Source organism: Chiloscyllium punctatum, chromosome 1, assembly GCF_047496795.1.
Source record: "Chiloscyllium punctatum isolate Juve2018m chromosome 1, sChiPun1.3, whole genome shotgun sequence".
In the NCBI taxonomy this organism is placed as follows: domain Eukaryota; kingdom Metazoa; phylum Chordata; class Chondrichthyes; order Orectolobiformes; family Hemiscylliidae; genus Chiloscyllium; species Chiloscyllium punctatum.
This window is the reverse complement of record NC_092739.1, coordinates 154,964,895-154,987,007: the sequence shown is the minus strand read 5'-3', so window position 1 is coordinate 154,987,007 and position 22,113 is coordinate 154,964,895. Positions and strand designations below refer to the sequence as shown.

The window sequence follows — 22,113 nt, the reverse complement described above, 5'->3', positions numbered from 1 at the left end:
AGGTGCAACCCGTCCTGTTTATACAGGTCCCACCTTCCCCAGAATGCAGTCCAATTGTCCAAATATCTGAAGCCCTCCCTCCTACACCATCCTTGCAGCCACGTGTTCAACTGCACTCTCTCCCTATTCTTTGCCTCTCTGTCACGTGGCACCGGCAACAACCCAGAGATGACGACTCTGTCTGTCCTAGCTTTTAGCTTCCAGCCTAACTCCTTGAGCTCTTGAATGACCTCCCCACCTCTCTTCCTACCTATGTCGTTGGTGCCAATGTGTACCACGACTTCTGACTGCACACCCTCCCCCTTAAGGATTCTGAAGACACGGTCCGAGACGTCTCGGACCCTAGCACCCGGGAGGCATCAAACCATCCGAGAGTCTCGCCCATGTCCACAGAACCGCCTGTCCGTCCCTCTAACTAGAGAGTCCCCTATAACTAGCGCTCTCCTCTTCTCCCCCTTTCCCTTCTGAATCTCAGAGCCACAGACCCCTTCACTGCAGCTTACACCTGCAAGGCTGTCCCCCCCAACAGTTTCCAAAGCTGCATACTTATTTTTTAGGGGAACGACCACAGGGGATCCCTGCACTGCCTGTTTCTTCCCCTTCCCACCTCTAACTGTTACCCAGCTACCTCTGTTCTCCGGCGTAACTATGTCCCTGTAGCTTCTATCGATCACCCTCTCAGCCTCTCGAATAATCCTCAGTTCATCCAACTCCAGCTCCGGTTCCCTAACTCGTTCGGTGAGGATCAGGATCTGACTGCATTTCCTGCACACGAAGTCGGCAGGAGTATCGGTGGTCACCCCTACCTCAAACATCTTGCAGGAGGAACATTCCACCGCCTGCGCTGCCATGACTGTACACTGTCTCCAAAAACAAGAACACTGAGTCAATAACCTGTGGACTTTAAAGTTAAGTTAGAGGAGGAGGGTGGGAGGGAGGCCCTACGAAAGTAGGACCTGGGGTCTAGAACACACCCACTCAAATACTAATCACTTGCCTTCCCGCCCAGCTATGCGCTCCAACCTCACTTCCGCTGCCCGCTACAGGTAAGTAATTTTGAAACAAACTGTCTTACCTTAGCTGTAGTCTCCCGGGTTCGTTTTTCCTCGGCCGCTGCTCCCACTCAAATGTTTTCAGCAAATGTAACGCGGATATTGCAGGAGGGATGCAGCTGGTCAAGCCACTTAGTTTTAAACAAAACAGAATTTATTCATAAAATTACCGAATGAAACATAAACAAAAGAAAACAGAATACTGAATAACTTAACCCATCTGAAAACTCAATAGATTACCCCAACTTAATGATGCTGTTCCAAACAGATTATATTAGATTCCCTACAGCATGGATACAGGCCCTTCGGCCCAACAAGTCCATGCTGGCCGTCTGAAGAGTAACTCACCCAGACCTAATTCCCTCTGACTAATGCATCTAACACCATACCCATCCCTGGGTATGACCTGTCTCACTGGCAGGACAGACCCAGCAGAGATAGTGGCACAGTGGCATACCGTCGGGAGAGAGTCGCTCTGGGAGTCCTTAACATTGACTCTGTACCCCATGAATTCAGGTTATACATGGGCAAAGAAACCTCCTGCTGATTACCACATACCATCCATGTTGAACAACACATAGAGGAAGTACTGATGATGGCAAGGGCCCAAAATGTACTCTGGGTGGTGGGCTTCGGTGCCCAACACCAAGAGTGGCTCGGCAGCAGCACTAGATCTCCTCTACATTGGGGAGACTGGACGCCTCCTAGTAGAGCGCTTTAGGGAAAATCTCCGGGACACCACACCACTCAACCCCACCGCCCTGTGGCCCAACATTTCAACTCCCCCTCCCACTCTGCTGAGGACATGGAGGTCCTGGGCCTCCTTCACCGCTGCTCCCTCATCACCAGACGTCTGGAGGAAGAACGCCTCATCTTCTGCCTCGAAGCACTTCAACCCCAGGGCATCAATGTGGACTTCAACAGTTTCCTCATTTCCCCTTCCCCCATCTCACCCCAGTTCCAAACTTCCAGCTCAGCACTGTCCCCATGACTTGTCCTACCTGTCTATCTTCTTTTCCACCTATCCAGTCCACCCTCCTCTCTGACCTATCACCTTCACCCTCTCCCCCATTCACCTATTGTACTCTATGATATTTTATCCCCTCCCCTACCCTCCTCTCACTTATCTCTCCACCCTTCAGGCTCTCCGCCTGTACTCCTGATTACCCCAACTTAATGATGCTGTTCCAAACAGATTATATTAGATTCCCTACAGCATGGATACAGGCCCTTCGGCCCAACAAGTCCACACTGGCCCTCCGAAGAGTAACCCACCCAGACCCAATTCCCTCTGACTAATGCCCGAATTAGTCCGAATTTCGGGCTTTTGCCCGAAACATCGATTTTGCTGCTCCTCGGATGCTGCCTGAACTGCTGTGCTCTTCCAGAATCACTAATCCAGAATCTGGTTTCCAGCATCTGCAGTCATTGTTTTTACCTCACTCATGATTGAGCTGGTCGGGTCCTAAAGGACACAACTGCTAGACTGGGTCTGTGGCAGGTGGCGAGGGAACCAACAAGAGGGAAAACCGTATTTGAGCTTATCCCAATCTGCCAGCTGAAGATACATCAGTCCACGACAGTATCAGTAAGAGCGACCACCTCACAGTCCTTGTGGAAACAGAGTCCCGCTTCCACATTCTGATGATGCTGCTCCTTTAACAAGGTTATGGTGTCCTTGGTTTGTTTTCAGGGGGGGTCATAAAAGCAGCAATTCTGAAAGGTCAGCTTGGCTGGGCTTTGGGGCCAGTTTGATTATAGCTAACAGATACTGCCTCAGAAAAAGACTTTCAAGTTAAAAAAAACTTGTACAATGAAAGGGGAGTGGCCAATTCTCCCAGCTCAGGTTTACTCTGGTTTGGTTTGGTTTTAACAGTCTGGCTGTTCACTGAAAGCAATCAGTTCAGTTTGACACTGCTGGTCCAAGTATCAGCTCCATAGAAGAAGGCATTCCATCGTATAGCTCTCTGCCATCCCTCTCTCTCTCTCTGTCTCCTGTAAGACCCTGTGTTTGATTTTACCTTTTGTGCCAAAGGGTGGTTATCGGTAGCTCAGTGGTTAGTACTTCAGCCTTACAGTGCCAGGGACCCAGGTTTGATTCCAGCCTCATGTGACCGTGTGGAGTTTGCATGTTCTTTCCGGGTCAGCGTGGGTTTCCTCCAGATGTTCCGATTTTCTCCCACAGTCTAAAGATGTGCACTTCAGGTGAATTGGCCATGCTAAATTGTCCAGTGGGACGGGATATACCCAGGGATGGTGGCTGTAGTGTCTGGGACATTGTCTGTAGGGTATGATGTCATGAGTATGACAATGGCAGGCTGCTGCTTGATTAGTCAATGAGACAGCTCTCTCAATATTGGCACTAGCCCCCAGATGTTAGAAAGGAGGACTGTGCAGCATCAAGAGGGCTGCTCCTGCATTGCCTTTGTATGTACCTATTCGATGCCAGATGATCTGTCCGGTTTCATTTCTTGGAGACTTTGTCGCAATTGGTCCAACTGAGTGGCTTGCTAGGCCATTTCAGGGGTGACTGCGAGTCACTGTGAATCACTGTGGGCCTGGAGTCACATGCAGGCCAGTCCAGGTGAAGATGGCAGATTTCCTTCCCTGAAGGACATTTGTGAGCCAGTCATGAACATCTTAAATGTGTATTATATAAACATGTAATTTTTATTTTGAAGATTAAATAGCTCTCCTCATTCTCTCTCCACAACCTCTCTCCATTCCTCCCTCATTCTCACCTCTCCCTCACCTCTCTCTCTTTCTCTCTCTCTCTCTCTCTTTCTCTGTACGATCTCAATAACCTCCCACTGGCAAAACGGTCATGAGAGGATGAAATTTGGGAAGTGTTGTTTTATGGACATCTGAGGAAGTGTGATCAGGTCCAATTTGGTGCTAAGAGACTGAGCACTATGTGAAAAGGGAAAACGAAGCAGTGAGGTTTCAGAGTGTCCCACATTTCACTGTCAGCCAAGGAGCAAACCTTTGTGCCGTGTGAATGCGTTTTCTCCCTGCATTTTGCTGTATCACATCAGTCACAGCAGCACAAAATCCTTCATTGCCTAAGAAGTCATAGAGTCATACAGCACAGAAACAGACCCTTCCATCCACGAGTCCATGCCAACCATAATCTCAAACTAAACTCTTCCCACTTGTCTGCATTTGGCCCATATTCCACTGAACATTTCTTAATCATGTACTTATCCAAATGTCTTAAATGTTGTAACTGTACCCACATCCAACACTTTCTCTGGAACTTCATTCCACACATGAACCACCTCTCCGTGTAAAAACATTGCCCCTCGTGAGTTTTTTAAAAATCTTTCTCCTCTTACCTTAAAAATATGCGCCCTAGTCTTGAAATCATTCACTTTATCTATACCCCTCATAACTTTAATGAAAGGTATGCTGAACAATTCAGAATGACTCTGGTCACCAATATTTCAAAGCATCATTCTGCCTGAAAATTGCTATAAACATCAGATGGAAAATCACAGCTATCAGACTCTTGACTTTATGACTGACTAAATTGCAAAATAGGAGAAAGTGAGGACTGCAGATGCTGGATATCGGAGCCGAAAATGTGTTGCTGGAAAAGCGCAGCAGGTCAGGCAGCATCCAAGGAGCGGGAGAATCGACGTTTCGGGCATAAGCCCTTCTTCAGGAATGAGGAAAGTGTGCCCAGCAGATTAAGATAAAAGGTAGGGAGGACAGACTTGGGGGAGGGGCGTTGGAAATGCGATAGGTAGAAGGAGGTTAAGTTGAGGATGATAGGCCGGAGTGGGGGTGGGGTCGGAGAGGTCAGGAAGAAGATTGCAGGTTAGGAAGGTGGTGCTGAGTTCGAGGGTTGGGACTGAGACAAGGTGGGGGGACGGGAAATGAGGAAACTGGAGAAATCTGCGTTCACCCCTTGTGGTTGGAGGGTTCCTAGGCGGAAGAAGGAGATGTGGCTGTGATAGCGAGTCTGTTTGAGTACGTGGCTGAAGAGCTTCTGGGCAGAGGAGATGAAGAAGATAAATTGCAAAATGTCAGCATCAAAACAAATTAACTCTCAAATAAGATATTGATTGAATGCGCTACATAAGGACGGGTAGTCTCCATTAAAATAATAGAAAAAATTATTATTCCAGTTCATTATGCTTAACATTGCCAACAATCTTTTCTAGGTTCATGTGTCATATACAATGTAAATAAAATACGCTTGAAAAGGTTAATTTATTCTCTGCTCTCCTGAGCTACTCATTCAGCACCACTTTAGCAACTCATTTTCTCTATCGGAGACATTATTCACATTCTGATATTTATTTTGGGAATTGGGGTTTTATAACAATCGGGGTGGCATGGTGGCTCAGTGGTTAGCACTGCTGCCTCACAGTGCTAGGGATCTAGGTTCAATTCCAGCCTCGAGTGATTGACTGTGTGGAGTTTGCACATTCTCACTGCGTCTGCGTGGGTTTCTTCTGGGTACTCCGGTTTCCTCCCACAGTCCAAAGGTATGCAGGTTAGGTGAATTGGCCATGCCAAATTGCACATAGTGTTCAGGGATGTGTAGGCTAAGTGCTTTAGTTGGGCTGGCTGGTTAAATGGGTTTGGGTGGGATACTTTTTGGAGGGTCAGTGTGGACTTGTTGGGCCAAATGGCCTGTTTTCACACTGTAGGGATTCTGTTTATAAAAAAAAACTGTGGCATTTATTCTCCTTATCTTACTGTTCCAAAGAAATTAATACAACTTTGTAGTGTTGGATGATGCAAGACACTGGTCAGACCACACCTGTAAACACTGCTGTTCCCTTCTGATGCAGCCCAGAAAAAAGTTCAAGAGACCAGTTGTGTGCATGGAGAGATTTTCTGATAAAGAGAGGTTGAGAAGGTTAGGCTTGTTCTTCTTGGAATTTAGAAAAGTGACATGAGACCTTATTGAAATGTATTAGATTCTTAGCAGGATAAACACAGAGAATATTAGAGCAATTCAGCAGGTCTGGCAGCATCTATGAAGAAATAAACAGAGTTAATGTTTTGAGTCTGGTATGACACTTCTTCAGAACCTTCTTGCATTCTTGTATTTTGCCAATATTCTTATGGAACTTGATGGTGTAGAGGCTGAAATGTTGTTTTCCCCTTATGGGAGTTTCAGACAAGAGGGTATACTCTCAGAATAAAACAGGTCCTATTTAAGATAGAGATGAGGGGAAGTTTATTCACTCAGAGGGTTACAGGAAAGGATAAGGAAGTTTAGTTGAGGATCATCAGATCAGCCAGTCAGATCTCACTGAATCAAGCAGCAGAGTTTGTGGGCTGAATGGTCTTCTTCTGCTCCTACATCTTAATTCTGGAACTTCGATCATATCTGACAACCCATTAATCCATGCCAGCCTAGGTGCAAGCCTGCAAGTGACTAAATTAAGTACATTAACTATCCTAGGGAGGCAAAAACCTCATGGTATTATTGCTGGACTGTTAATCAAAAGAGCCAGGTAATGTTCTGGGGACCTAGGTTCAAATCCTGCTGTGATAGAATGTGGAATTTGAAATCAATAAAAATCTGGAATTGTGTATAATGATACCATTGCCAATTGAAAAGCTAATTGGCTCAATAATGTCCTTTCAAGAAGGAAACTGCCATCCTTACCTGGTCTGGCCTCCATGTGACTCCAGACCCACAGTTATGCAGTTGACACTTAACTGTCCTCTGGGCAGTTAGAGATGGACAATAAATGCTGGCCTGACCATTGACACCTTCATCCAATGAATTAAAAAAATTAAAACCGTCAACACGTCTGAAGTCGGTTCTATAATTTATCATGTCCCATCTACATTGTCCGGCTTACGGCCTGTTGCTGTTTTCACCAGCCATAAATCTTTCTTAAGGTGATCTTTCTTCCTGTCACCCTTTGTACTTGTTTACCACACTGCTTCTGATGAACAATCTCTCAATGAAACATGCTTGTTATCAATGGTTTTCTGTGTTTCTTCTTTTTTTAGCCTTGCTTTGGAGAAAACAATGTGATGAAGTTTGTTGCAAGGAAAGCTCCTGCAGCAATGAAGCTACTTCCTACATGGGGAGCCTGGGATTTATCCTGACGGACGCTGTGCCCTGGGTTTCCTTGAGTCAGTATTTATCATAATGAATATAATGAACTAGGAAGCTGGTGTCAGGACTACATTTAACCCCCTGAAACTAGCATTTGAAGCCCCTTGGAGTTGTCCTTGATAATGGTGATTACGGTTCAAAGGCACACAATCTGTCGGAACAGAATGTGAGAATCTGCCGACTTTAGATTTTTAATGTGTGTTATTTTTAAACTCTTGCGTGCATTGTCATTTACATTTTAAAGGGGGAAACAATTTCATTTGGATGACTGCTTGGCAAAGTTGCTTTGTTTTCCAAGTCTAAATGGCAATGCAATGACACAGGTTGCGTTAAGGAAACAAAGTGGCACCTTGTCTTAGACAGCAAGACGTAAAATAGTCTGGCCACTCGGCCCACCACCCACCCCTATCCACTGACTTTTATCAAAGTGTTTCCTTCTTTGCTGCTTGTCATTGGAATGAGTGCAGAAGAGTTTTAAGAGAATGATTAGGTTGGAAAATTGAAAACTTTTTCTTTCAGATGTAGAATCATAGAGATAAACAGCACAGAGACAAACAACCCATCCATGCCAACCAGATATTCTAAATTAATCAAGTCTCATTCGCCAGCATTTGGCCCATATACCTCCAAATGTGACGTACAAGAGGAGATCTGATAGATGTTCTTAAAGTTATGGGGAGAACAGTTAGGGAGAGATTGTTGTCATTCTTAATTGGACTGAGAATCAGTTCTTAGCCATAGCAAACTTTTTATTAACTGGGACCAGGAATGTGCTGGTTGATCAAATATTCCAGTTGATCAAGAAGTCCACATAATCAATGTAAAAACACATACTGCTAATAAAAACATAATGCAGGAGGTATACTCATCACTGTTATATTTTGTTTACAGCAGAAATCACTTAAATAATAATGCAATTTTGCCTTAAATAAAACTTAGCGGCAGAGAGTCTTCTCACTCAGTCTCAATTGACACTCGGACATTGCAATAATAAATTTCTGGTGTTTCAAGTACATTGTCTTTGTTGGTTTATAGAGAATGTCAGTTCATAAGGCACCAGTTAAAGCAAAGTTTGCTACATGTAGCAAAACAAGCAAATGCAACGTGAGAAAAATCTTTTTTGCTCGATGCCTTTTAGATTAGATTCCCTACAGTGTGGAAACAGGCCCTTCAGCCCTACAAGTCCACACCGACCCTCTGAAGAGTAACCCACCCAGACCATTTCCCTTTGACTAATGCACCTAGCACTACAGGCAATTTAGCATGGCCAATTCGCCACACCTGCACATCTTTGGACTGTGGGAGGAAACCAGAGCACCCGGAGGAAACCCATGCAGACACGGGGAGAATGTGCAAACGCCACACAGACAGTCGCTCAAGGCTGGAATCGAACCTGGGACCCTAATGCTGTGAGGCAGCAGTGCTAACCACTGAGCCACCATGCTCTTGTTAGCTCTCAAGTGCACTCTCTGAAAGTAATAGAGGCAAGTTCAATTAAGGTATTTAAAAAGGTGTTGGATGGTTATTTAAATAGAAATAATGCACAAGGATATGGGGAAAAGGTTTGGAAATGGGCAATTAGCTAAAATACTCAGAAAGCCGACGTAGGTAACATTGTTGAATACTGTAACAGATCAGTGCTTCTGTTGATGGTCCTGTTTTTTGGAAGAGGAAGCAGCATTATATTTGATCAGAAAATCTCCTTTCAGAGGGCTTAGCGGAATTGGGTCAAGGTGTGGGGAGGACCCTGAGAGAAGGTCTGATTGAGGTTTTCAAAATCATGAGCGGGCCGGACAGAGCAGATAGGGAGAAGCTGCTTCTCTTTGTAGAAGAAACAAGAATGTGAGGGCATGGATTTAAACCAACATGCAAGTAAAGCAAGGTGATATGAGGAAAAGTTGGAAATGAATTGAATAGAATTGAATTCATTGTCACGTGAACCGAGGCACAGTGAAAAGCTTTGTCTTGTGAGCAATACAGGCAGATCAATCAACGGATAGTGAGGGTATGAGATATACTGCCTGGAACTGTGGTCGAGGCATTGCAGTGAAGGCATACAAGAGTTCATTGGATGATCATTTGGATAGTCATGGTGAGCAAGGCTAAAGGGAGAAGGCACAAGGTAATAGAGCTGGCACAGACGTGATAGGCCAAATGGCTTCATTCTGCTCTGTGACAATTCTGTGATTCCGGGATAATTACGAGTTGGCTGGTAGGCAATAATTTGATTTCTCCTTTTTTGCAATCAAGAGGATAGTTTTGCACACTGTGGGACAGATGCCAGTGCCATATGGGACAAATTGATTAACGCCATAAAATCAGTTCTGAGGTAGGGTCACCAGACCCAAATGGTTACTCTGATTTCCCTCCACAAATGCTGAGATTTTCCATCAATTTCTGTTTTTGTTTCAGAGTTTCAGCATCAGCAGCTATTTCAGTTTTTTGGTTAATGAAATGATTTGTTCTGAGGCAGACCCACTCAAAGCTATTGCCAAGATTCAAAGCCTTTTCTGTAACCTGCTCACTCAGATATTTTTTTCGTGGGTGTTGTTGAGTGAATTGAACATAAAAGAATCATCATGCAAAACTTCTGGCTGAAGTTTAGCTGCAAATCCGTTAGCATTGAACATTTACCATTGGTTAGCACGGCTGCCTCACAGCACCAGGGACCCAGGTTCGATTCCAGGTGACTGTCTGTGTGGAGTTTGCACATTCTCCCTGTGTCTGGGTGACTTTCGTCTGGGTACTCAAGTTTCCTCCCACAGCCCAAAGATGTGCAGGTTATGTAGCTTGGCCCTGGGAGTTGCACCGTTATAAGGTAGAAGGGTGGGTCTGGGTGGGATGCTCTTCAGAGGGTCAGTGTGTACTCAATGGGCCGAATAGCCTGATTCCACACTGTAAGATTTCGATGACTTTTGCAGTGAGATGCTGGAGCTTGCAATTACATAGAATAGGGATGATCAGGGAGCACCTCTGTCCATTAATTGTTTCGTTATCCAGCACCCTTTGGAAGACGTGCAGCATTTTGACCTTATCTGTCAGTTGTGGGAACTTCAGGTCGTTGTGCTATAACGCGCGTTTCATTAACGCAAATTCATAATAGATTAGATTACTTACAGTGTGGAAACAAGCCCTTTGGCCCAACAAGTCCGCACCGACCTGCCGAAGAGCAATCCACCCAGACCCATTCCCCTACATTTACCCCTTCACCTAACATTACGGGCAATTTAGCATGGCCAATTCACCTAATTGACTGTGGGAGGAAACCGGAACACCCGGAGGAAACCCACGCAGGCACAGGGAAAATGTGCAAACTCCACGCAGACAGTTGCCTGAGGTGGGAATTGAACCTGGGGCCCTGGTGCTGTGAGGCAGCAGTGCTAACCACTGAGCCACCGTGCTGACAAATTGGGGACGCTGTTTCCAAAGTGTGAACTTTTAAAACATGTGTTGGCTGTAATACAATTACATCGCCATTACTTTAACCGCTGTTTCTAAAGCTCAATTTTTCTATAACACAAGGTTGCATAAGAAGGCAACCATCATGTTATAGAAAAACAATCTGTTTTATGTTTCATCCATTACGGGATGTGGGTGTCACTGGTTGGCCAGCATTTATTTCCTAATCGAACTGAGTGGCTTACTATGCCATTTCAGAGTCCTCTACACTGCTATGAGTCTCGAGTCACATGTAGACCAAAAACCAACAGACAATAGACAATAGGTGCAGGAGTAGGCCATTCTGCCCTTCGAGCCTGCACCACCATTATGAATCAGATGGGTATTTAACAACAATCAACAGTGGTTCCATGCTCTTCATTAGACTATTGTTTAATTCCATATTTCTATTGAATTTCAAATTTCACACACACCCACCTTCTCAGAACATTAATCTAGGACTCTGAATTCTAGCCGAGTGGTATTACCACTGCATCACAGCCTCCCTAACCCTTTGATCATTAGTGCTTTTTGCTTTCCCGGACCACGAATGAGCCATAAGCAAGAAAGTGCATTGATGAGTTGAAGAGAGAAGTGCAGTCGTAGGATAATCTAACAATTAACTAAGAACGTACTCCCACTCACATTACACCTTAGACAAGAGGTGAAAGTGCACTTTTAAAGTGAAGTTTCCCATTGTTATAAAGTACGAAAGCACAGCAATCAATTGGTGAAGAATGGTCCAAATCGGATAAGTGACCAGATTTCTGGATGAGGGAGAAATTCTTTCCACAGCGCTATCGAGTAATGCTTTGCTTTTCTTCAAAAAGTACGATGATATATTACTTGAACACTGCATTGAAGTGCCAATCTGGATTCTGTGTTCAAAGTACCAGAGTAAAGTTTTAAAATGTAATTAGATTACTTACAGTGTGGAAACAGGCCCTTCGGCCCAACAAGTCCACACCGCCCCGCCGAAGCGCAACCCACCCATACCCCTACATCTACCCCTTACCTAACACTACGGGCAATTTAGCGTGGCCAATTCACCTGGCCTGCACATCTTTGGAGTGTGGGAGGAAACCGGAGCGCCCGGAGGAAACCCACGCAGACACGGGGAGAACGTGCAAACTCCACGCAGTCAGTCACCTGAAGCGGGAATTGAACCCGGGTCTTCTGGCGCTGTGAGGCAGCAGTGCTAACCACTGTGCCACCGTGCCGCCCAATGTTCTGAGCTCTAAGAAGAAAAGGGGAAAGAATAGGAAGAAGTGAAATTCAAGTTCAAATAATCAATGGAAGAAATTTGCTTTCAAACTATTGGAAACACAGGAGCAGTAGTGACCATTCAGCCCCTTGAAGCTGTTCCATCAGGGCAGCATTACTGAAGTTACACTTTCATTCCATAGCCCTTAGTATCCCAGTCAATACAAAACCTATTACGGGTTAATTGTCAAAAACCCAAAAGCTGGAATTGTCCAAGAAAACAGGCATTTCTCCCAGAACAGTGGATGTTCTCAAATGAAGAGATCATCCTCAGGCTGATTCCAGGGATCCACAAGAAACTACAGAGAGTTGTGAACACAGCCCAGTCCATCACCCAAACCAGTCTTCCACCTGTGGATTCCATCTATACGTCCTGCTACTTCCTGTCTCAACCTGGTTATACTCTCTTCCAGTCTCATCTATCAGGCAGAAGAGGCAAAAGTTTGAATACTCGCATGAATAGATTCAAAACCAGCTTCTTCCGCACTGTTATTGGCCTTCTGAATGGGCCACTCAAATTTTAAATTTAATGTTGATCTTGCTGCCTGTGCTAGCCATAACATTGTATTCCTTGCTCTGTTCTATTACCCCAATGCACTTTGTATGGTATGATCCGCCTGTACTACATGCTCAACAAAAGTTTTCACTGTAGCTAAGCATGTGACAATGATAAATCAAATCAAACATTGAGGGCCTGAGTATATCACAGTGCTTTGCTGCAGCATTAAACATTGTCAGCATTGGCTGTGGCAGCATGGTAAGTGTGATGTTAAGCTGACAGCCGACTCAGCGTGGGGCTGATTTTCATCTTGCTACCATACATTTTTCAGTGTGAACATGCTGTCAGAAAATGTTACAATCAAATCATTGCCAATGTTAAAGATTTTTTGGGGAGAAAAAAAGAATCACTCAATTATTTCTGCTAATCTAATTTGTAGCTTCAAACACCTCAAAATCTCAAAACTGGGTTTGCTCCGGCTTCATGCGTGCAATTTGAAAGTTATTAGAACAGTTTGTTACAAGTTGCAAGCAGCAAATTGCTGGGTTTGATGCGGCCTGTCTGTTTGAGTAGGCGGTGGAAGAAATTGCAACAATAAAAGGCTGAAAGGTCAGATTTCTTTCTCTCACATACCTCACACAGTGAGCCTTTAAGTGCTGCCTGCCTTTCATTTTGCCGTTCTTCTGAGTAGGATAATTCATAATTCTTTATGTAATATTGTCCCAAAGCAAGCTCCTGTGGAAAACAACGTTCAACAGCCTGCTGGGTGTACAGCTGCCTTGCTGTTCTTGTACCAGAATGTGGATGAAAACCAGCAGTATTTCAGTGCTGAGGTGTGGGATTTGCTTTATGCCCTGACAGATTTGCAGTTCCAAGAAGGTAATGCTTGGCTCAGCTCTCCTTATGGGAGAAAGTGAGGACTGCAGATGCTGGAGATCAGAGCTGACATTGTGTTGCTGGAAAAGCGCAGCAGGTCAGGCAGCATCCAAGGAGCAGGAGAATCGACATGTCGGGCATGAGCCCTTCTTCAGGAATGAGGGCTCATGCCCGAAACGTCGATTCTCCTGCTCCTTGGATGCTGCCTGACCTGCTGCGCTTTTCCAGCAACACTTTTTCAGCTCAGTTCTCCTTATGCCAGTCAACAGCTTCCCACATCCTACTGGTACATTTATAAAATGGTACCCAATGCTGCATCAGAATTGTGTCCACCAATCTGAATTAACCCTCCCAGAGGTGAACAGCACCTCATGTACACTGGACCAGTTTACAAGGGGTTAAAATAGTTAAATTACGTGGCGAGGTTACAGCCTCTGGACCTGTATGCTCTTTATGAATAGAAGAACAAGGGTTGAGCTAATTGAGGATATTTGAAGGATTTGAGAGAGCAGATAATGAGAAACTGTTTCCTCTGTTCAGTCCAGCACCAGGTACACAATACTGTTTTAGGGACAATATCGGAAATAAGTATCACCACAATGGACCACAGGAATTTGGAACTCTCTCCAAAAAAGCTATTGAGACTACAGATCAATTGAAACGTTTTTCTCCCTTCAAACCATATCTCACATGCTCTTCTCTCTTCTTTCTTCTCCCGGCAACCAATTCCTGGCCTCCAATCCTGGCCTCTGATTCCTGGTATCCGACTCCCAGCCCCCAACCCCCGGTCTCTGACTCGTGGCCTCTAACTCCCAGCCTCTGATCCTTGGCCTCCGACCCCCAGCCTCTAACTCCTGGCCTCTGACTCCCGGCCTCCAACTCCTGACCTCTGACTCCCAGTCTCAGACTCCTGGCCTCCGACTCAGCCCAAGCACGGTGTGGCAGCTTCCCGACATGGCGCAGCGGTCTCTCAGCATGAAGGTCTAGGAGAAAGTGAGGACTGCAGATGCTGGAGAGTCAGAGTCAAAACAGGTGGCGCTGGAAAAGCACGGCAGGTCAGGCAGCATCCGAGGAGCGGGGGGGTCAACGTTTTGGGCTAAGCCTTTGGACTCTCCTGCTCCTTGGATGCTGCCTGACCTTCCAGTGCCACAAATTTTGGCATGATCTCAGCCCAGCATGGTGTTCCTTTGGCAATACGTGGCAGTCTCTCAGCGTGGCTTAGTGGTGACATCCAGTCTCAAGGTGATTCACCAAAGTGCGGTCCCACCGTGGCTAAGCACTGAAGAAAAATTCTAATGTTCGAACTTTCAGCTTTATTTCTTTATTTTCTACTGAAACCCTAAGAAGGTCTACAATGTGTAACATTTAACCTTCTTTTGCATGTTTTATGCCCTACTATAATCACTGCAATGTCTAACTTTTAACTTTGTTCTTTCTTCCTACCTTGCTCTGTATCTAGGTACTTGTAGCTAAGATGGCACCAAATGTGGTGACATTATACACTTTTCACTATACTCCTGTACTTTTGTACTTGAGTACATGTGACAATAAAAGTGAAACCAAATCACAACGCAAAAATAAGATTACTAGACTTTTGTTAGGTGATGATGCAAAGTTGACAGAGCCAAGTGGTAAAAGATGGAGTTTGGGAGCAGATCAGCCAAGAGCTAATTGAATAGTAGTGAAACAGGGCTAGGCTGTACCTTGAGGGGCTGAATGGTTTTGCTCTGTTTCTATGGTCCCTCTTTCCTTCCATAGCAAAGGTACATGCTACTGCAGATATATCTTGATCTTGTTTTTCTGTGAAGCCAGGCTCATTACAATGGGATGATGTGTCATAGAGTCATAGAGATGTACAACATGGAAACAGACCATTCAATCCAACCTGTCCATGCCGACCAGATATCCCAACCCAATCTAGTCCCACCTGCCAGCACCCGGCCCATATCCCTCCAAACCCTTCCTATTCATATACCCATCTTCTTATGCCTCTTAAATGTTGCAATTGTACCAGCCTCCACCATTTTCTCTGGCAGCTTATTCCATACCCATATCACCCTCTGTGTGAAAAGGTTTCCCCTTAGGTCTCTTTTATATCTTTAGGTATAAACAATGACTGCCGATGCTGGAAACCAGATTCTGGATTACAGTGGTGCTGGAAAAGCACAGCAGTTCAGGCAGCATCCGAAGAGCAGGAAAATCGACGTTTCGGGCGAAAGCCCTTCATCAGGAATACAGGGATTCCTGATGAAGAGCTTTTGCCCGAAATGTCGATTTTCCTGCTCCTCGGATGCTGCCTGAACTGCTGTGCTTTTCCAGCACCACTCTAATCTAGACTCTTATCTTTTCCCACTCACCCTAAACCTAGGCCCTCTAGTTCTGGACTCCCCGACCCCAGGCAAAAGACTTTGTCTATTTATCCTATCCATGCCTCTCATAATTTTGTAAACCTCTATAAGGTCACCCCTCAGCCTCTGACGCTCCAGGGAAAACAGCCCCACATAAGTTAAATTGTGAAATCTATTATTAAAAAGGTTGCTAGGGCATTTTACAAAATTTCAATGCAATCACGTCATGTCAATGTGGCTTTGTGAAAGGGAAATCATGGTTGATTAATTTATTGTAGTTCTTTGATGAAGTCACAAGCAATGTTGTCAATCAGGAACAAATTAAAGTGGTATATTTGGATTTCCTAAAGGCATTTGACAAGGTGTTACAATGTACTATACATGATAAGCTTTACACTCATAGAGTCATTGAGCTGTCCAGCGCAGAAGCAAACGCTACGGCCCAACTTGTCCATGTCGACCGGATATCTTAAATTAATCTAGTCCCATTTGTCAGAATTTGACCCATCTCCCTCTAAACCCTCCCTATGCATGTAACCCTCCAGATGCCTTTTAAATACTGTAATTGTACCAGCCTCCACTACTTCCTCTGGCAGCTCATTCCACAAATGCAGCATCCTCTGTGCGAACTCCTGATATAGGGGACAGCTCTTAGCATCGGTGGTTAGCTAGCAAGAAACAGTGGGGAGCATAAATGGGTGATTTTGAGATTGGCAAGATGTGATGAGTGCATTGTTGCATGGATCAGTTCTGGGTCCTCAACGATTTAGAATCTGCATCAATGACTTGGTTGCCAAAACCAAAGATACAGTTGTTAAACTTCCTGGTGCTACAAAGATATGTAAGAGAGGAAGTTGTGAAGAGCAGACAAGGATTCTGAACTGAATTTGCACGTGCATTTCTGTGATGAAAGCTCAGCCCTTCTCCAGCTCAAAGCTGGGCCTCACTTGGGATATTATTGAAAACATTACTCCTTCGACATGGAGGTGTAGTGGACAGCAAAGAAGGTTACCTCAAGGTACAATGGGATCTGGAACAGATGAACAAATGGGCCGAAAAGTGTCAGAAGGAGTTTATTTTAGATAAATGTGAGGTACTGCATTTTGGAAAGGCAAATCAGGGCAGGGCTTATTCACTTAATAGTAAGGTCCTCGGGAGTGTTGCTGAACAAAGAGAGTGCAGGTTCATTGTTCCTTGAAAGTGGAGTCACAGACAGGATAGTGAAGAAGGCGTTTGGTATCCTTGCCTTATTGGTCAGAGCATTGAGTACAGGAGTTGGGAGCTGTACAGGACATTGGTTAGGCCACTGTTGGAATACTGTGTGCAATTCTGGTATCCTTTCTATCGGAAAAGATGTTGTAAAACTTGAAAGGGTTCAGAAAAGATTTACAAGGATGTTGCCAGGATTGGAAGATTTGAGCTATAGGGAGAGGCTGAACAGACTGGGGTTGTTTTCCCTGGAGCGTCGGAGGCTGAGGGGTGACCTTATAGAGGTTTATAAAATTATGAGAGGCATAGGTAAGGTAAATAGACAAGGTCTTTTTTCCCATGGTTGGGGAGTCCAAAACAGAGGGAATAGGTTTATGGTGAGAGGAGAAAGATTTAAAAGGGACCTAAGGGGCAACATTTTCACACAGAGGGTGGTGTGTGTACGGAATGAGCTGCCAGAGGAAGTGGTGGAGGCTGGTACAATTGCAACAAGGGTCTATTTCCAAGCTGTACATAAGCTACTGCTTCCAAATCAACCTGTTGGACTACAACCTGGTGTTGTGTGATTTTCAACTTTGTCCACCCCAGTCCAACACCAGCATCTCCAAATCATGATCTAATCCCATTTGCCAGCATTTGGTCTATATCCCTCTAAAACTGTCCTGTTTCACTGAGAAATGTTGAGAGAAGCGGAGGTGAAAATTTGAGAGATTATTGCCATGAAGTATATAAATTTGGAATTAATTTATTCCAGCACCGGCACCTCCAAAATCATCCGGGGATTAGAATTTTTGTCAGCGTTATATAACAATGGTTTACACTTGTTTATCTGTAGTTATAGTTAAAGTTACTGATAGTAAATGATTTGTTTAATAGGGAAACCTTGTCCATGTGTTTTTATCAACCTCAGTCTAAACGTCAGGTAAATTGGGGAACTGTGTGAACATTAAAAAGACATTAACAATTTGTTATGATCCCAGGAGAAATGGGTGCAGTTTGCAATATTTTCCCTTAGTGAGATGGAGCTGGGTTCCCTCCCTGATTTTCTTCTGTTATTTGACAATTACTCATCCCCTCCCTGGAGTTACTTCCATAAACTCTGCTATACCCACATTCTGAAATGTGCTATCCATCAATCTCCCAAGCCTTGTCAATGTACTGTAGTACCTCTAGCTGTTACATTAGCTCCAGAAACCAGGGCTCCAATTGCTCCAGTCGGCGGCATCTCCTGAACACAGTCAGGAGTGTCAAGGATTTCCCAACCAGGGCAGGGTTTGTAAATAATAGGCCTGAACTCTCCAGACATGCCTTCACTTAACTGAATATAGGCCCCTTCACTTTTATTTTACCCAGACTATTACTGAAGCACAGACTTCTATTTGTGGATTTTATCGGCAGGCTAACCGTCATTTACATCCCAAGCCTCACTCAGCAGCACCACTTGCCTCTCTTTTTATTCCCTAAATATACTTTATTCATAAAACTATCTTGATGTACATATCTAGTCACTGAAGCAGCTCAGTTCTGTGCAGTAGCATATGAAGAAACATTGGAGTTTGACTCAATTCAGCAAACAATCACCAAGGCATTCCTTCCCTGTACGAGATTATATTCTCACATATTTGATGCACCAGGAGGGTCCAAAAACTGAATTGACCCCCAATTAACCTCAGCAGAAAGACTTCAGACAGTGGTCTTGCCCCACTGCGTCTTGGCAGCAGCTACCCCAAGCTTTAGTGCATCCCTCAGCACGTAGCCCTGGACCCTGGAATGTGCCAGTCTGCAACACTCAGTGTCAACTTCTCGTTCTGGAAGACCAACACATTCCTAACAGATGAGCAGACTTCCTTCACTAAGTTGATGGTGTTCTGGGCAGAGTCGATGTTTGTGTCACTGTGTGTCCTGGGGAAGAGACCGCAGAGTTCCATGTCACAGAGCTGCTTGGGGATTGACCAACACAAACCACTGCATCTTCCTCCAGACTTCCTTTGCAAAGACATATTCCAGCAGGAGATTTGTGACGGTCTCTATCCCCCAGCCGCAGCCACTTCGAGGGCAGTGTGCAGTGGCGCACAAAGTCTGGACATACATGAAGGATCTCACAGGCAGTGCCCCTTTCACCACCAGCCGAGCAATGTCTTGGTGCTTGTTGGAAAGTTCTGATGATGAGTCATTCTGCCAAATAGCTTTGGCAGTTTGCTCTGGGAACCGCTTGACAGGATCCACCCTCTCCTTCTCCCTCAGGGTCTCGAGAAAACTATGTGCTGACCACTTCCTGGTGGACTGGTGGCCAAAGGTGTTGCTCTTTGCAGATTTCTCCATGAGGGACAGGTGATATGGAATAGTGTAACTACTCAAGTGTTCCAAGAAAGTGAGGTCAGGCCCATCCTTTGCAACACCGGGGACAGGTAGAACCTCAGTACGTAGTGACACATGGTGTTTGCGTACCGAGGGTCTACGCACAGCTTGATGCAGCCACACACAAAGGTGGCCATGAGGAGAAGGGCAATGTTGTATATATCCTTCCCCCACCGTATCCAGAGCTTTGTACACAGAGTCCCTGTGGGCATGGCCCATCTTAGTCCTCCAGATAAAGTCAAGAGGGCTCGGGTGACTGAAACAGCAGGGAAGGGGCCAGACTTGCACTGTGTATAACAACAGAGAGTGCCTCACACCTGATGGCCAGGTTTTTACCTACAATGGAGAGGGAGCGGTGCTCACCTTGGCATTGTGCTCCTCCCAAGTGTGTGTGTGTGTGTGTGTGTGTGTGTTGCCAGTATCATCTGGTACTTGCAAACAAGTTGTGAGATTGAGTACTCCTCGCATAAGGGATTCCTGCTCTTGACTCCACCACCTCATTTTGAGGCATCACCAGGGCATCAAAGGTCCTTTCTCATGTAAAAGCAGATTGGAGAGGCATGGCGATGGTGAACACCGAATGCATGTGGGTTGCTGCCACTTTCTGTGGAGCAGATGTTTCAGGATGTCTACCTTTGGCCACTTGGCAAGTATGACAGGAGAAAATTTAAGTGATAAACTTGGTTCATTAAGAAGCAATCTGCATTTTTGATAAATGTGGTGCAGGTTTAAAAGAGAGAGAGTGGGAGAGATATTCCGTTATTTATTATTGGAATAGCATGATCAAAACTTACATTTGTTCAACTTGGACTGAGACAGTGGCAGAGATTAGTATAAACTGAAGACTCATATTAATTTATGAAGCCAGTTTACCAGCTGTCTTAGAGTCAGAGAGCCATACAGCATGGAGACAGGCTCTTTGACCCAAACTGATCCACACAGACCAAAACATCCATCCACACTAACCCCATTTCCCTGCACTTGGCCAATAGCCTTCTCAATCTTTCCAATCCATGTCATACAATCATAGAGTCATAGAGATGTACAGCACAGAAACAGACCCTTCAGTCCAATTTGTGTATGCCTACCTGTTATCCTAAATTAATCTAGTCCCATTTGCCAGCACTTGACCTATATCCCTCTAAACCCTTCCTATTCATTTTCAGATCCAGCTGCCTTTTAAATGTTATAACTGCACCAGCCTCCATCACTTCCTCTGACAAGTCATTCCATACACACACCACCCTATGCGAAAAATTTCCTCCTCAGGTCCCTTTTAAATCTTTCCCCTCCCACCTCAAACCTATGGCCTCTAGTTCTAGACTTCCCCACTTCAGGGAAAAGACCTTGTCTATTTATCCTATTCATGCTCCTCATGATTTTATTAAAACTCTATAAGATCACCCTTCAGCCTCCAACGTTCCAGGGAAAATAGCCCCAACCTATTCAGACCCACCCTGTAGCCAAACCCTCCATCTCTTCTGAAACCTTTCAAGCTTCAAGTTGCAATGTCCTTCCTGTCAGAAGGAGATGAGAATTGCCCATAGTGTTCCAAAAGTGGCCTAATCAATGTCCTGTACGGCTGCAACATGACCTCCAAACTCTTATTTTGACAATATTCAACCATATTAAGGTGAAGAGCAGTAGGTTTAGAGAGGATTTGAGGAAAACATTTTTATTTTACCCAGAGGGTGGTGGGATCCTGGAATGCACTGTTTGGGAGGATAGTTGAGGCAGGAAACCTCAAAACCTCTAAAAAAAGTAGTCAGGTGATCTGTCAGAATATCATAATAATCAACAGTATGGGCTTCACGCTAGTTAGCGGGATAAGTGAAGGTAGATTGGTGCAGCTTTGATGGGCCAAGGGACCTTTTCTGTGCTGTATGACTCTGAGTGGAACAATTGAAAGCAATGCTGATAAAGTCGGAACACTGTTCAGAATGTGGGGTGGTGAAGCCATTGTCATGGGAGACCTGACTACAATTGTGCAGGTGACCAACTAGTCACTAAGGACAGGGATGAGATTGGCTGCAATACCTCTCTGGATAAAGTAGCTTTCTAACACTTGTTGTCTGAACTCTCACACAAGGTGTGCCTATTTTGTTGAGATGCCAGCACTGACTGCCATAACAAGATGTCGGAGCAGAAGTTGGCCATTTGGCCCATCGAATCTGCTCCACCGCTGAATGAGTTCAGGGCTGATCTGATAATCCTCCAGTGCTGCCTTTTCCCCAAAACCATGCATACCCTCACTGATTAAAAACCTTCCTTTCTCATAAGTGAAACGTCATCAGGAGGTGTAAAACATCCTTTCTCGCTGAGAAATGGGATGTGGGAAGCGCAGAGAAATGACAGTTGGGTTGTATTTGGTTGAAATCTTCTGACAGTGGAGAAAATGATGAGGCATCAACATGTCAGCTGTAAAGTAAATCCTGTCCATCAAACAGATGGGAATTAGCTTGTGACAGCTGCAAACCTTTGAATGTGATAAGAGTTCTGACAGCTATCATAAGGATTGGACATATAGTAATCTGTCTGACCAGGTTTTCTCACTGTGGGAACAAAGTACATACACACACAACACACACCATTAGAAAATATGGAACGTTATTGTAAAAAGTGCTCCTTAGCTTTTTTTTTTAAAACAACATTAACATGCACCTTCAAATCATACATTTTTTTAAAAATTAAGACTCAATATCCGATATTCTGAAATACAGACAGACAATGCTGGCATAAACAGCAAATCAAAATGAACCAAGGGAAGTGGAACTCCATCCCTAATGGCTTTGTGAGCGTACCTACATCACATGGTGTTGGAGAAGGCAGCTCTCCAGTGATGGGTAATAAGACGTAGGAGCAGAAATTAGGCCATTCAGCCCATCGAGTCAGCTCTGCCATTCAATTATGGCTAGTAAGTTTCTCAACCCTATTCTCTCCATAGCTCTTGATACAGTTGATAATAAAGAACTTATCTCT

The 22,113-nt window shown here is 44.7% G+C and overlaps 1 protein-coding gene across 1 annotated transcript in view; it reads right to left on the bottom strand.

Annotated features, from left to right (window-relative positions):
• LOC140480414 (apolipoprotein L3-like) overlaps window positions 1-18,001 on the bottom strand; it is a 179,648-nt gene extending 161,647 nt beyond the window's left edge. The window contains exon 1 of the mRNA XM_072575255.1: window positions 17,944-18,001. Coding sequence (XP_072431356.1) covers window positions 17,944-18,001 — 58 coding nt within the window. The remainder of the gene's footprint in view (window positions 1-17,943) is intronic.
• Window positions 18,002-22,113: the final 4,112 nt, after the last annotated feature.